The sequence below is a fragment of the Schistocerca nitens genome, chromosome 1 (assembly GCF_023898315.1).
Source record: "Schistocerca nitens isolate TAMUIC-IGC-003100 chromosome 1, iqSchNite1.1, whole genome shotgun sequence".
Classification (NCBI taxonomy): domain Eukaryota; kingdom Metazoa; phylum Arthropoda; class Insecta; order Orthoptera; family Acrididae; genus Schistocerca; species Schistocerca nitens.
In genome coordinates this window covers 629,360,480-629,376,993 of record NC_064614.1, presented here as the reverse complement: position 1 = coordinate 629,376,993, position 16,514 = coordinate 629,360,480, and the positions used below count along the sequence as shown (strand labels likewise).

Sequence of the window (16,514 nt, the reverse complement as noted above, 5' to 3'; positions counted from 1 at the left end):
AAAGAGAAGGTTGTCCAGGACAGAGGGACGAACTGTATTTATTCCAGTACCTATACTTTCACAACTTGCGTTTGCAGGGGAAAGTCGACGCACGCGACACTCTGCCTACGGGATATTGGTAGAGTTTCCACTGGGTATGGGAAAAAAGGGCTTGTCCCTGCAGCTTATACATCACGCGGACTACCACAAGACGATAACACTGACGACGACTAACGTAAGTCGTCTCCATTCAATTTGCGAGAGCGTCTCTAACGCTTTTCTTCTGTCATTCTCTAGTGCACCTTCAAACATACTCTTAACACGCGCCACGAGCCTTCCATAATCGGTTTACTATCGCAACTGCGATATCTATCGTTTGGAGCGCTCCAACTTCGATAGGCAATCATTTTTGGAAATTACCCAAATCGCAGAGTACACGAATTTTCTGCTAACTGAGAATGAATGGCCCGTTTTTATTTGAGAAGTTATGCTTTTGAACAGTGTCAGTGACAAGTATGCGCCGTAGTTCCACAATGCACTAGTGATCCGACTGAAATCTTTATTAAGAATTATCCAGTTTTCAGAGGTATCCGATACGTACAGGGTACTTTCGCTCGAGTGTTAGTGCAGAAAGCGGATTAGTGTAAGGTCACCCAACAAAATGCACTGATGTGCAAAACTTAACGACGACGCATTATGTGTCTCTGCCAAGTGTAAGGTAGCTCGTTGAAACTTGGACCATAAACAGAAAGAACTGCTACAGTCGACTACAGAAGGTAACTGAAACAAATACGCCATGAAGCGAACAACAATGACTCCTTTATACAGTCTATACTTAAACTGTATTCATCGCAAATTGTCATGTTACGCAGGGTATTACAAAAAGCGGTACATGGTACTGCATGCTCAGCGGTGTGTTCCCATGCTGGCCACGAGGCTGGTGAGTTCTTTTGACAGGTTTTCCAGTCCTTCATCAAAGTTGTTGACAACTACTGTACCGTTGTTGCTGGATGTCGACGTGCTGTAGTACTTATCGCCAACACAGCGCTAAGTGCTCGAGGAATTCAAGTCGGGGAAACGGGTTGGCCAATTCATTCGACGAGTATCCTCTCCTTCGAAGAGCTCTCGCACCTGTGCAGTTCAATGCAGTCGTGCATTGTCATCCATAAAAATGAAGTGTGGGCCTAACATAGTCCTGAAAAGACGAACATAGGCAAGGAGTACTGATGTGTCAGCACAGCATGGAATTACTTTTACGCAACCCCACAAGCACAGCAATATAGGCTGTGGAGTGGTAGGACTGGACCAAGTGACACATCAGGCAATCACCACTAAACATTTATTTGGCACATTTAAATAAGACAAATAACAAATAAAACCGTCAACACATTTTTAAAAGTAGCATTTAGGTGAGAACAAGTTACTTCAGAATTTAAACATTTGTAAGTAGGCTGTTCAGGTTTTTATGTTGGTAACGCCACTTAGCGCTCTGTATGAAAATCACTGACTGTGCTGTGTGCAGTCTGTGGCTGGTTTGCATTGTTGGAATATTTGCTATTGTAGTGTTGGGCAGTTGGATGTGAAAAGCGCGTAGCGTTGCGCAGTTGGAGGTGAGCCGCCAGCAGTGGTAGATGTGGGGAGAGAGATGGCAGAATTTTGAGAGCGGACGGTCTGGACGTGTGTCCATCAGAAAGAGTAAATTATTGTGTGTCAGTTTAGTGAATGTCTCAGTACGTTCAGTTTTGCTCAGCTGTTTGAAAATCAAATAACGTTGAGGTTTTCCAGCAATGTCATATATAAAAATTTTCTAAGTGGAGGTTTAACATTCATAAACCACTGCATTTATGCCCTATTACACATTTAGTGAAATGAGCTAAAAAATTTTTACCCAAAAACTATGATCAACCTGAAGAACAACTTACTAAAATTTAACGAGGAAATATAGCCTTTCGTTACTGCAGCGATTGGTATTACCAAAGTAATTCATAGTGCAGGCAACGAGAAATCAGCTACAACAGACTGACTTCTGCCTTGAGTAACTAGAAACACAATAATTCATTACAGCACATCATCTGTAGAATTAATCAACTCATTACTGAACATCAGCTACGCATTACAAATCTATTACCCTATGTGGGTAAGGCGAATTACAGCCGCACTTAAACTTGTGATTAAATCAGAATTAATTACCACATCCACATAGTGTCATTGAAGGAATTCTTGTACTTTCATTAATAGAATCAGTTTCAAAGTATTTAAGCACACAATAACAACTGGCCTCTCAGTAACTTGTAAGAATTTATGAAACTTCTCATTTAGAATTACACATGTGTTCTCAGACACACTATCACTTCAGATACAAACGTAACTGTAATGTTATTGCAATTCGAAGCAAAATATATCCAGGGAAAATTTTGTCCATGTATATCCATAGCAACTGGCCAGCTTAACGCCGTCGTGTGATATAAATACAATAACCAGGCGGCACTTAGACAAGGACCAGCCAAACTGTTTTCAATGGCGGTTAACACTGACAGTAGCAATCTACAACCAGCATGTATCAGCACTCCAGGCCCTAGTAAATGGTAATCATCACATCACATACAGCTCTCACTAGGACCTTGCGTACTAAGAAAGTGGAAATTAACACATTCGAGGACAGACACAGTAGGAGTAGCAACGGTCGACCAAGAAAATGAAGTCAACAGCATTGAACCCAGTAGTCGATTCCGGCCACAATTTACAGCACAAGCAAGGCCCTTACCCGCTCGCTTGTTCGACGAAGTCAGTCGACGCACATCCCGGTGCCAGGAGACATGCAGGAAGCGAAATACACCAACGGCTTCCCACTAACGTGACTGCTTCCACGCCGGTGATATCTGCTAGAGCGCCGTCACCCGGGTAAACAGCCCCTTTCAGATGTGCTCTTCCTGCTGCCTCGCACGGCGCCTGTACTGTCCGCCAGACTTCCCAAACGACGTTACTGCTAGGCGTCCCAAAGCAAAATTCTCGCTACTTGCTAGAGCTTACCCCTCGCTCCCCGATCGGCCCGCTAGGTAGCGTCACCGCGCGCTCTGCGCACACCAACGGAAAGATGAGCCATACCGGCGGCGGCAATATCGCTGATCGAGCTACACGGCTCAAGTACAGTGTAACCATAGTCTTGACCGGTGAGTGTAGTACGTTGAAATATTTGGAGGTCAGTATGCCCTTCCAACATTATACAACCCCCCCCCCCCCCCCTACACACACACCATAACACCTGGAAGACCAAAAGAATGCTGTTCAACAATGTTCTAGGGTACATTACGTGTTCCCTCCTCTTGCCGTATGATGGTACGTCCAGTATTGCCAAACATGGTCGTTGTTGTGGTGTGTGAAGGTATAATGCAGCATGGATGCACTGACCTCCGAAACAAACACGGTAAACTCACCAGTCAACGTTATTCTGACACTGTACTCCTTCCACTCGTTCATATTTTCCATTCAGTCCTGGCTACAGTTCTATGGATGGCAACGCGGGACCGCTTCGAATTCCGCGGATGGAATAGCTCTCGAAGTGAGAGGATATTCGGAGAGAGGATTTGCGCGTTCCCCAGACTTAAATCTCCCCAAGCACGTTGAGATGTGTTGGGGACACATACTTCAGCTCTTCCACGTGCACAAATGACCATCCACCAGTTGTCAACCGCGTTGGTGAGGAAACGGGGCGTCCTACCACAAGGACACCTTACAAACCTTTTGGCCAGCATGGGAACACGTTGCACAGCATGCACTGTCGTCTTGGGAATTGTAATGTCCAATGGACTATTGTAAATCGCGGTGACTTCATTGGTCTTGCTGTCTCTGAATAAACGCGTTATTTCAGTTTGTTTCGCTGTGTATCTGTTTCAATTACCTTCTGGTCTCTACTGTAGCAGTTCCTTCTGTATACAGTGCGTTTCACCGATCTATGTTGCTTGGCAGTGACACATTATGCTAAAGTTACTTCCATTCTTAAATTTTGTGGACCAATGTATACCACTACCTTACGGAAGCACACTGGTCGCTTTGGACCATTGTAGATGCGGTACAACTGCAACTTGAATATGATTAACAACTGATGACTATGACATTTTGTGTATATGCCAGTGGCTTGTACAGACTCAATGCTGTAAAATAGATCAGTGAGGAGACATGACACAATGGCAGAGAGGAAGCTGTAGTGTTTGGACTTCCCCGTGATCAAGTTTTCCATTTTATTGTGTACTAGCCTTTCCTCATAGCTTCACCCACATATTCCTTTGACACAACATTGCTGCCACTTCCTGCTGCCTCTATTTTTCCACCTCTTCATCTGTTATTTTGTCCACCTCTGTCTGTCACCTCCTCGCCATTCTCTCTGTCCCCTCAACTTGTCCTCCTCCCTCACTCTACCTGCTCCTCTGACTCTATCTGAATATTGTTCTCTTCATCTTCTATCTGTATATCTCCTTCTCCCTGTTTCTCAATCCACACTTACCTAATAATCTCTTTATCTCCTCCTCCCCCTGTCTCTGACCACCTTGTCCCCTTCTCTGTCCTTTCTCTCCTCACCCTTCACTCTGTCCATCTCCTCTGGCCCACTCTGTGGTGTCTACCTCATCTTCCCCCAGGTAGTGTCTCTCCCCTCCTACCACACACGCTGTCCTTTTCCTCCACCCGTAACACTGTTCCTAATCTCCTTTCCCCTATTCCCTATCCATGCTCTCCTGTTTCCCCCTCAGCCAGTCTGTACCTCCATCCAAGTTGATACTACCCCTATACAACAGCCTATTTTACAGGGAAACCAGTGTACCTGGGGTTGGAGAACCAGGTCTTGGCCCTGACATGTAGGTTGCCCTCCAGAGTAGATCGATCAGGCAGCTGACGTTCTTTCTACACAATATGCTTGTCACAAAAGGCAGCCTATATGCCAGGGATTGGAAAAACACGTTTTTACATCCTCTGCTGCAGGAACTAGGAGATTATAAACCCCACATTTCTGAGACTGCCGACGCCTGTTGTTTGTGTGCCTAGAAAGAGAGCATGAGAGAGAGAGGATCAGGCTGTGATACACCTGGAGAAACATGTGGACTCTCTTGGGCGCTGAATTGAGACCATTATCCAAAAACGAAGCGGTGTTCCACAGTAATTGCGTGGCGTCTCCTAGAAGTGACTAATTACCTGTCGGAGTGCTTTTTTTAACGATAAAGTAAAAACAGAAACACAAAACAAAAATGGGTGCGGTATAAATGATTATAACTGAAGAAAGGGAAGTACTGATTACATTTAACAGTTGTAACATGATTTTCTTTGAGGAAACCTATGCTTTGCAAAACCTAAGTGTCTAAGAATCCGACGAAGGAGAGAATATTGATTCACAGATAATATAAAAATCCATCGTACTCTGAAACTAAAGCGACAGAGCAAAGGGGAAAGCTAGTTCTCTCATTAATAAAAGCTCATTGTAGGCACCAAAAAATGTTCTTATAATGGCGATCGAAAAGTTACTATTCGTAGGTCGTACAGTCCATAATCGGTACTCCAATGAGGCAAAATCTCTGTGAGGATTGAGGCCATCACACCACCAACGCGCCGGACGCGGTGGTCGAGCGGTTCTAGGCGCTACAGTCTGGAACTACGCGACCGCTACGGTCGCAGGTTCGAATCCTGCCTCGGGCATGGCTGTGTGTGATGTCCTTAGGTTAGTTACGTTTAAGTATTTCTAAGTTCTAGGGGACTGATGACCTCAGAAGTTAAGTTCCATAGTGCTCAGAGCCATTTGAACCACCAACGCACCAGGTTGGAGACACCCGTTTGGTAAAACGCCGTGTCCTACTGCGTGAAAAAATTTCGTCAGGCAGAAGTTGCTGACTCTTTCAAATGGTTCAAATGGCTCTGAGCACTATGAGGCTTAACATCTAAGGTCATCAGTCCCCTAGAACTTAGAACTACTTAAACCTAACTAACCTAAGGACATCACACACATCCATGACCGAGGCAGGATTCGAACCTGCGACCGTAGCAGCAGCGCGGTTCCGGACTGAAGCGCCTAGAACCGCTCAGCCACAGTGGCCGGCAGTCGACTCTTTAACACCTTATTTATGTGACCGATTGTCGGATCGTGAGGGATCAGAAATATTGGGAGCGTACTCAAGTATCTCCCACTTAAGTCGGCATAAATTCTGCTTCATGACATTAGCGATATCCGGATAAGCGTTACAAAGAAGCAGCAGCAACCCTCGTCACCGTAATTTCTCCGACAATGCGCAGTACCGCAGACGGAGACACCAGGCTCTTGAAATCAATAAGCAGTGGATCCCGGTAGTTGAAGGACGGGATGAGTATCACAATTCGAGCTGTTGTCTGGCTTTGTTTCGACGCTTAACTCTTAAGTACTATGGATGGTCTCTCAGACCGCTAAAGTTTTTTTGTCTTGTGATATTTCACACAACCCCGTGAGGAGAAGTGGACTCGTCGTGTACCTTCCTATTGGATGACAGGCTACACGTGCCAGGAATCTGGCATTGCTGTTACAGTTTGTTTATTATTCTTGGCCCTTGGGAGGTTTCACCGACATACCATAGTGTTTGCGTGTCGTGTTTTTGTTGAACGTTACCGTTTCTCCGAGGCGAGGAAAGCTAGACCATCTATGTAATGTTTTCTACGCGAGACAGATACGGGTGTTCTAGAACGCTTCAGTGAATTCTGAGATGAAGAATTTTATGATAGTGATACTGAACCTGATTTCGTGTGTTTATTGATCACGATACTAATTCGGAGAAACAAACTGAAACTGATGAAGATGTGGCACGTGATGACGATGGAGAAGCGTACTTCTTCGGTAAGACCAGAAAGATGTTTTCGATAGGGAAAACAGAAGGCGCTAACTAATGTAAGACCAAGGCAAGTCGACATTGTCTTGCAGCTGCCTGGACTGCTACAGATTCCTAAAATTTTGAAAGACGAAAAACATCAATCTTTTGTTGTCCTTGATTGAAGCGAAAAAAGTATCTGGGTCAACAGTATGGTATTCTGATTTGGTTGGAGTATTGTAGGTTGGTCTGCAAATCTCCGAGATCATGGAACGTGTCAGTACATGAAATTACAACATGTAAGTAATAACAAAAAAATAAAATACAGAAACTCCCGCAAACGAAAACTGTTTGAGCGCCTATCTGACGCCTAGACATCCCGAAGACCTAATGCCGAAGATAAAATTACATGTTAATTGTCAGTGCTGTAAATGTTCCATGCTTGTTGCTTGTTGCTTTTGGACCATAAGACATCTGTTCTTGCTGTGCACTGCCGTAAATCAGGCTTGACAAATGGGTAAAACTGGCAGCTGAGAGGCAGAGCACGCTGCTTCAATATATGCACCAGTAATAACGAACAAAGTAGCACAGTGCACTCAGTGAAACAGATTTAGTGCCACGGTATGACGTGATTGCACATTACGGTTTGGTCGTTCGTAGGCAAATTTCAGGCGCACGACAGTCAGAGACATGTTCCAATGGCTTCAGATCAGGTGAATTTACTGACCAAGACATCAAATAGAGTTCACTGTCATCTTCTACAAACTCTTATAACACGATTATGGACTGTGATATGAACAGTTAACATGCTGGAAGGTGTTATCGCCGTCGAGGATCTCATCAAGCAAGAAGAGGTGGTCGCCAACAACGTTTACTTAGCTCACAGCAGTCTTGGTACCCTCATTACAGCCACAGGTCTCATGGAAGCAAGTTGAATGTTCCCCATATCATAACACTACGCATAGGCCTGTGTCCATGGCGTGGTACATGTTTCGAGCAGACGTTCGCCTGACTGAGAGCGGATTCTGACGCGACCTTGACTTGGTGTAACAAGAAATGTGATTCGTTCGACCAGATGGTACGTTTCCACTGATTCACGGTCCAAACTCGACGATCAAGTTCCCTCTGCAGTCGCAACTGATTATCGTTGGATCAAGACAGGAACATATAGGGGTCGTCTGCTGCGGACGACAATATTCATCAATTAATGCTGAATGGTGTGCTGTGAAACACTTGTGCCAGCACCAGCACTGCGCTCTGTCGTCAGATCTACTACAGAGAGTTTCCTTTTCTGCTATACAGCTACTTATCACTAATGGTTAGTGCCAGACAGTTTAACCAACTGTAGCGTGATGTGGCTAATCGCAGTGAAATACGAATAATATAAGGTGCCGCACTAAAAACTGGCCCCGAGTACAGACTGCTCACCAATTACACACGATTTGTTGACCGCTATGAGCAGAATAGACACTAAAGAAATAACAAATAAGCTAATGAAAACAACAACTTCGAAACATCAAATGACGATTGGTGGGCGACAATGAGCAGTCTAGTACTCGGGACTGATTTTTCTTGTGCCACCCTGTACCACTGAAATAATATTGTAGAAGTTATCATATTCTCTTTACAAAATGTGACACCAGACAGTTGATGATGGAGCGCGGGCTTCTTTCCCTTGTAAGTCGTACTGCCTTCCATAACAATGAACATGTTGTTTTACCTTGGATTAAAAAAAAAAGGCAGAAAACGGCCACTCGTGTGTGCCCTGTCAACTTTCTTTGCATGTATCATAACAAAAAAAATTGCCTTTTTGTGTCTTCTGCTGTTTATTGAAATAGTGAAGTAAGCTGATATGCCCTATAGTTACGTGAAAAAATGTATGTATTACGTACACCGTACTTTTTATGTAATTTACATAATTATAAAATTCATTTTAACTACCGGTCATGGACGAGGAATAGAATACGAAAATAACCAGAAATCCAGAGTTCAAAAAAGGTTTGAAACATATCTAGAACGGGCGTGCGCAGCGAACGAAACGAACAACAACTCGATACCGAACTAATTAGGAGCAGTCGGCAGTGGAACTGTGACGAGTGGCCACGAGAAGAATGACGAGTCCGGCCGAGGAAGACCGAGACAGAGACAGAGACGGGAACGGGACCGAGGCTGGAACGAGACCGGCAGACGAGCCGTTGCGGGAACGAGACCGACCGTTTCCCGTTCCCGGGAACCATAAGTAAAAAGCCATGACCGAAGTGAAGTATGAAAGACCGTTCCTTAGAATTCGTTCCTCGCTTCTTCCGTTCATCTTGATGAACCGTTGCTTTGGTCCAGTTAATTAAGTAAACAAAAGAATATTGTTAGTTTCCTAAGCTGTACGAAGAGCTACGAAGTTTTACGATGTGAGCAAGACATTCCGGACTTGCGCCAAACGCGCCAGTTAGCAATAAGATGTACTCGGAGCTTGTGCTAATATAATAGTCGGCTTTTCCATGCTGTCAAAATTTGTTAGCTTTTTGAGATGAATCTTTTTCAGACTACTAAATTGTTATTTTTTACGGTGTTTGTTAATAAACGCTTCGTAATGGTATTCCTTTATTTATTTGAAGTAAGAAGTGGTAAGGTATGACCATTCTTACTGCACATCACGCACACTACTTTGTTCGGAATTGCAGGGTAAACTGAGAAATAGTAATACTTCCGGCTTTGGAGCCATCATATTCGCCTAGTAGAAACTCTTCTTAGAGGAGTTGAGAAGGTAGCAGTGGAAAGATGACGAAATGTAGTGTGAGGTACCTGTGACAGATGGTCTGCTCGGTACTGGTATCACGAGAAAGACCGCCAACATTTTGGTCCTTCTCCATGATTAGCTGCTGCTTTCGGGAATTGAGCTCCAAAATGATAAACCTCTGTTATTGATATTAGAGAAACTAAGCAGTGGATTTACAAGCATTTCATGTATAAGCATCTCTCGATAGCAGGCTATCATTCCATTATTTCAAAACTCTTAATTACTAGCAGATTAATAAACAATTGCTAAGGGAAAAGGCAGGCGAAGCACTTCGGAGATATTCGGATCGCGCCTAAATTAGATGGCGAGCGAAGTGGTTTGATGTAAGATCAGAATTGGTGCGACAGTCTCGGAAGATAGACAAGTTGTCTGTCTTGGTCCTATCTGTTATGAACAATTAGCAATCTCTGCTTATGTGGACATGCAGCTGAGAACAATCTGATAGTAGCTACACAAGCTACGCAAATACACTGTTCATAAATTTTTTAATTGTCTACGAAAGTGTGAAGTATGGAGATTATTTGTGATACGTAAAGTGGATTATAATTGTGCAGTTTCTCATGCTAGTAAAAATACGAGTGGTATCACGTATAAACAAACCAATTGAAGATATAATTATTGATACAATATCAATTCCTCGCTAAGAGTTTATTACACCGTCAAGGTAAGGGACTCACGACGTGCTGTTTTATGCACAGAGGGCAACTACTATAGAGGACTGTAGGTTGGTGAACAGTAATTAGAACTTAGGCATTCCACTCAGGGGGGTGGAAGCAAATAGGCACCTCGCATGTATTGTAATCTTAGTACAACTGAGATCAGTGACACGTCATTTGTAGTAACACAGAGGTGGTATGAAGGAGCGAAATTTTTGAGGGGAGGGGTTTATCATACTCTGGTATATATTTCCCTCTCTCGCCCTCTCTTTACCAACTTGCCGAAAAACTTTTATTTCGGTTGACTACAGCGACGGGCTTTTGCCACGGGTTATGTGACATATGGTAGAAAAATGAATAATAGAAACTTTGCATTCCACTGCGTGTGTTGTTGTGCATATTGTCAGTAGTGACTGTAAGACAGAGATGTACTGATTCATAAGGATATTATTCTGTAAGAGGCGAAAGTACCAAAATTGAATATTGCAATATTTGTAGTCATATATAATGCTGATGTACTAGTGTGAGTAACCTGACAAAATACCTGCAACGGAGGCAAGCAGAAGTTTATCAGTTCACAGAAAAAGTGCTACAGTGATGCGAGCAATTGTGGTTGCTTTAATGTACTGCAAGTCATTTTCTGCAAGCTACTCTGAAGCGCGAAAGAAACTGGTACAAGCATACTTATTGAAATACAGAGAGATGTGAACAGGCAAAGTACGGCGCTACGGTCATAACGTCTATATAAGACAACAAGTGTGTGGCGCAGTTGTTAGATCGGTTACTGCTGCTACAATGGCAGATGATCAAGATCAGTGAGTTTGAACCTGATGTTATAGTCGGGACACGAGCGATGGGACACGGCATCTCCGAGGTAGCGATGAAGTGGGGATTTTCCCGTACGATCCTTTCACGGGTGTACCGTGCGTATCAGGAATGATGTAAAACATCAAATCTCCGACATCGCTGCGGTCGGAAAAATATCCTCCAAGAACGGGACCAACGACGACTCAAAAGAATCGTTCAATGTGATAGAAGGCAACCCTTCAGCAAATTGCAGTAGATTTCAATGCTGAACCATCAAAAAGTATCAGCGTGCGAACCATTCAACGAAACATCATCGATATGGGCTTTCGGATCCGAAGACCCACTCGTGTACCATTGATGACTGTCCCACACACTGCTTTACGCCTCGCCTGGACCCATCGACACCGACTTTGGACTGTTGATGGCTGGAAACATTCTGCGTGGTTGGAACTGTCTCGTTTCAGATTGAATCGAGCGGATGGACGTGCACGGATGTGGAGACAACCTCATGAATCCATAGACTCTGCATGTCAGCAGGGGACTGTTCAAGCTGGCGGGGACTCTGTAGTAGTGTGGGACGTGTGGAGTTTGCAAGGTCCCCTCGCTTCTAAACTGATACCGTTATTACTCAGCTTAGCCGCGAGTCCGTAGAGAGTCGTATACGTGACGTACAGTATGACTGGTCAACATTTCCACCCGTAATTTGCGAGTGTGAGTCGGATCTTCCTTGATCGGCTTTGGTGGGTTGTGTCGTAGGATTTCCTCCTATCTGTGCGCGGTGCAGCTCTGGCAAATGTCGTCCCGTGCAGATTCTTCATTGGCGCATTGGATGTCTCTGTCGGTGGAAGCTAATTATCTGAAATTGCTGTCGATCAACTTTGGGGTATCTATTTACTCGAAATTAACATTCAGAATGCCGTAATATCACTTTTATTCCTATTAGATCAATAATAAAACACTCATGTCACAAACTACTCGTAACCGAGAGCATGGCTACCATCGAACAAGACAGGAAGATCTCTTAACGCCGACTGCCGAATTTGGTGCGCAGTCCGTATCTCTTACTAGTTTCGTCACAGTTCGTGGATTTCCGATCAAGTTCGTAATTACTAAGTTATGCATTTTTTAATGAACGGGTGTGAATTTTAACGAGGCAAAATTATGATAAAGAGCTTTAAACATCCAGAGGCTCCTCCTAATATTCATGTTGTCATAAATCACTTTAATTATTAAATATAAATAAACAAAATCGGTGACTTTGGCACCAAGCTGGCGGTACTTCCCGTCATGTATATTTCCCAGGCTAACGCTTGTTGCTACGGTCCAGCGCCGAGTCCCACCCCACTACGCGCGACATATGGTCGCTTCGTCACCTAGCCAGCCAGCGTGGGAAATGCTCTCCGATTCATGGCCGGCTACGGACTACAGCACTTGCTAACTATCGTGAATACATCAATGAGTGACAATAATTAATTAAAACTGGTAAAAATGTCTTCCTCACGTAAGAGGCACCTTACAAGTTGGAGTGAAATGGGACCCCTTATACGTGTAGATATGACTCTGACAGGTGACACGTACATAAGAATCCTGTCTTATCACCTGCATCCATTCATGACCATTGCGCGTTCCGACGGACTTGGGCAATTCCGGCAGGACCATGCGACACCCCACACGCCCAGAACTGCTACAGAGTGGCTCCAGGAACACTCTTCTGGCCACCAAACTCGCCAGACATGAACACTATTGAGCATATCTGCAACGTGCTGTTCAGGAGAGATCTCCACGGGTTTTACGGATTTATGAACAGACCTGCAGGATTCATGATGTCAGTTCCCTCCAGCACTACTTCAGGCATCAGTCGAGTCCATGCCACGTCAAGTTGCAACACTTCTGCGTGCTCGGGGGGGGGGGGGGGGGGGACTACACTTGTTTGGAGCTGGAACGCTGTAAGGTGTTGTCGGCAGTTAGCATTTCGTGCCATCGCTAGTGCAGGCGCTGCCCTTCACTCACGGTGCAGGTCGAGCGTGAGGGCGACGCGGCGCGGCTCGACGAGCGGCGTGTTGCGCGCCTGGCAGGAGAAGACGGCGCCCAGGTGTCGGCGCGCCACGCCGCGGAACGCCAGCCGGTTCTCCACGACGCCCGCGACGCGCCGCTCGCAGTCGGCGTCCACCACCTCGCCGTCCAGTAGCCAGCGCACCGACGGCTCCGGCTTCCCTGCCACCACAACGCACGGCTGGCTCACAGTCTGCTCGACAAGTACAAAGTGTCATATGGCCGTCTCACCTCACAGAAGACCAAGTGCAACAGTATCTCCTGCTTACATTCATCTAGCCCGAATAATGTCGCAAGGATTGCTGTGACGAAGCGGATGTTCAAAAATGTTCAAATGTGTGTGAAATCTTATGGGACTTACTTAACTCCTAAGGTCATAATTCCCTAAGCTTACACGCTACTTAACCTAAATTATCCTAAGGACAAACACACACACCCATGCCATAGGGAGGACACGAACCTCCGCCGGGACCAGGCGCACAGTAATGTGGATGTCCTGACCGATAGCCGGCCGAAGTGGCCGTGCGGTTAAAGGCGCTGCAGTCTGGAACCGCAAGACCGCTACGGTCGCAGGTTCGAATCCTGCCTCGGGCATGGATGTTTGTGATGTCCTTAGGTTAGTTAGGTTTAACTAGTTCTAAGTTCTAGGGGACTAATGACCTCAGCAGTTGAGTCCCATAGTGCTCAGAGCCATTTGAACCATTCCTGACCGATCCGGAGTCGAAAGGATGACAGAAATATTTTAGCTCCTGAGGAAACGTCGGGAAGTAAATGAAACCGTGACTTAAGTTCGCAATCGATCAGTATGCAAACGCAGTTACGGTCGGGGAAAAAAAAAGAAAAAAAAATGCGGTGAACTTTAGTTTGAAAAGGGATTATCACATTGTTAAATTAAAGTAGATGGGTAGATGGTATCTCACGTGCCGGAATGCATCACAAAAAATAAAACAAGGATGGTGAAAGTAGTATTTTCTAAGTTGAAGATACTTTACTGCAGCGATATGGACAAATACATGGGGAACATTAATAACACCGACAAACTGCAGGGACAGATCCATGAGCGGAAATGGAAGGAAAATTGTTCTATGAACATATGTCCTGAAATGCATCGTCACCACGGTAGATAGCACTGACGAATTAAAGTTTCTGTGGCCACTTGCCTTGTGGTCCTTGTGTGCTGCAGGTCGTGTGATTTACGCAGCGAACTGTCAGCAGCAGAGTGGTCCAGTATTTACGTCGACACAAACCGAGACGGTGTTCGTGTACGGCCAAGCAAATGGAAATGATCGAGAGGCAAAACCAGGTCCTCCAAATCTGGTGTATGCACAGTCCGCTGCTTCTACACATACATCTACATCCATACTCCGCAAGCGACATGACGGTGTGTGGCGGAGGGTGCTTTGAGTACCTCTATCGGTTCTCCCTTCTATTCCAGTCTCGTATTGTTCGTGGAAAGAAAGATTGTCGGTATGCCTCTGTGTGGGCTCTAATGTCTCTGATTTTATCCTAATGGTCCCTTTGCGAGATATACGTAGGAGGGAGCAATATACTGCTTGACTCCTCGGTGAACGTATGTTCTCGAAACTTCAACAAAAGCCCATACCGAGACACTGAGCGTTTCTCTTTGCAGAGTCTTCCACTGGAGTTTATCTATCATCTCCGTAACGCTTTCGCGATTAGTAAATGATACTGTAACGAAGCGCGCTGCTCTCCTTTGGATTTTCTCTATCTCTTCTATCAACCCTATCTGGTACGGATCCCACACTGGTGAGCAATACTCAAGCAGTGCGCGAACTACTGTACTGTGACCTACTTCCTTTGTTTTCGGATTGCATTTCCTTAGGATTCTTCCAATGAATCTCAGTCTGGCATCTGCTTTACCGACGATCAGCTTTATATGATCACACCATTTTAAATCACTCCTAATGCCTAATTCCAGATAATTTATGGAATTAACTGCTTCCAGTTGCTGACCTGCTATATTGTAGCTAAATGATAAAGGATCTTTCTATGTATTCGCAGCACATTACACTTCCCTGCACGTTCGTCTGTATGAAAGTACCGTGATCACACAAACGCCCAAAAAGGACTCGAAATGTTGTGTGATGTGGTTGGTGTCTCTGAGGTACTTGCTTTGGTAAAGCCGTGCTGCCTCTTGACCGTTTCCATCTCCTTGGCCGTACACAAACATTCTCTCGGCTTGTTCCCGACGTGAATACAGGGTTATTTCTGCTGCTTACGTTACGCTGCATCAATGGCACAACCTAAAACACATAACGAACACACGCACGTTGTCAGAGGAACTTTCATTCGTCAGTGACATCTACCGTGGAAATGATGGATTTTCGGACAGATATTGGTTGGTTGGCTGGTTGATTTGGAGGAGAGGACCTAACAGCGATTTCATCGGTCTCATTGGATTAGAGAAGTTTGGGGAAGGAAGTCGTCAGTGCCCTTTCAAAGGAACCATCGCGGCATTTGCCTGAAACGATTTAGGGAAATCACGGAAAATCTGAGTCAGGACGGCCAGACGCGGTTTTGAAGCCTCGTCCTCCCAAATGCGAGTCCAGTTTGCTAACCACTGCTTCACTACCTCGCTCAGTGACACATGTTCGTAGGACTTCCTTCCTCCATTTGCAGTCAGGAATCTGTCCCTGCACGCTTTCGGTTTTATTAATGTTCAAACTGCATGTGAAGAAAAGACTAATAAATTCAGGACATGACCTAATCTAAGGTGTATACTAACATTCCTTATTTAATTCGTAATGAAGGACATTAAGGTGCAGCCTAAAACCGATTATATTTTCATTTGTAGAATATTTAAGCTGTAAACCCACAAAGAAACAAAATTTTTACTGATAAATCGCACTGTATGGAGTATCCTGTTGTAGGGGAGCGAAACATGAAAAACTCAAAAGAAAGACAGAGCATGGATGCGTCCTTTAAAGATGTAAATGTGGAGGAAGATGGAGAGAATAAGGATGCATGGATATGGACGAAAATGAGGACGTCCCCGGAAGCGTGGAATAGCAGAGACAATAACATACTAAGCTAACACAAAGAAGAAAAGTAAACTGTTAACTTATCTCCCATATTTTTTTGACGAAAGAACATTGTAAACCTAAATGAAAAGATACTCGTTACAAGAGTCTGATAAGGATTTTTGGAAAAGAAGACCAAACGGTGGAGGAAAAGATTTTAGATTCTGGAAGACTGCTGGATCGTAGTACATACAGCATCATGAAGGAAGCGAAGGGCCGCCGCAAACTTAGACGCAAGGGACATGTTAACACAGCAGACGGCAGATGATGAAGCTTCTTGGCAGATTGAAACTGTGTGCCACACCTACTCTCTGACTCGGGGCCTTTACCTCTCTCTAAAACTTTGCCGCACACAGTTGTAATCTGCCAG

The 16,514-nt window shown here is 44.8% G+C and overlaps 1 protein-coding gene across 1 annotated transcript in view; it reads right to left on the bottom strand.

Moving 5' to 3' along the window:
* The window catches only part of LOC126191595 (uncharacterized), a 248,516-nt gene that overhangs the window by 174,959 nt on the left and 57,043 nt on the right, over positions 1 to 16,514 (bottom strand). The window contains exon 4 of the mRNA XM_049932541.1: positions 13,062 to 13,265. Within this exon, the coding sequence (XP_049788498.1) occupies positions 13,062 to 13,265 (204 nt within the window). The remainder of the gene's footprint in view (positions 1 to 13,061; positions 13,266 to 16,514) is intronic.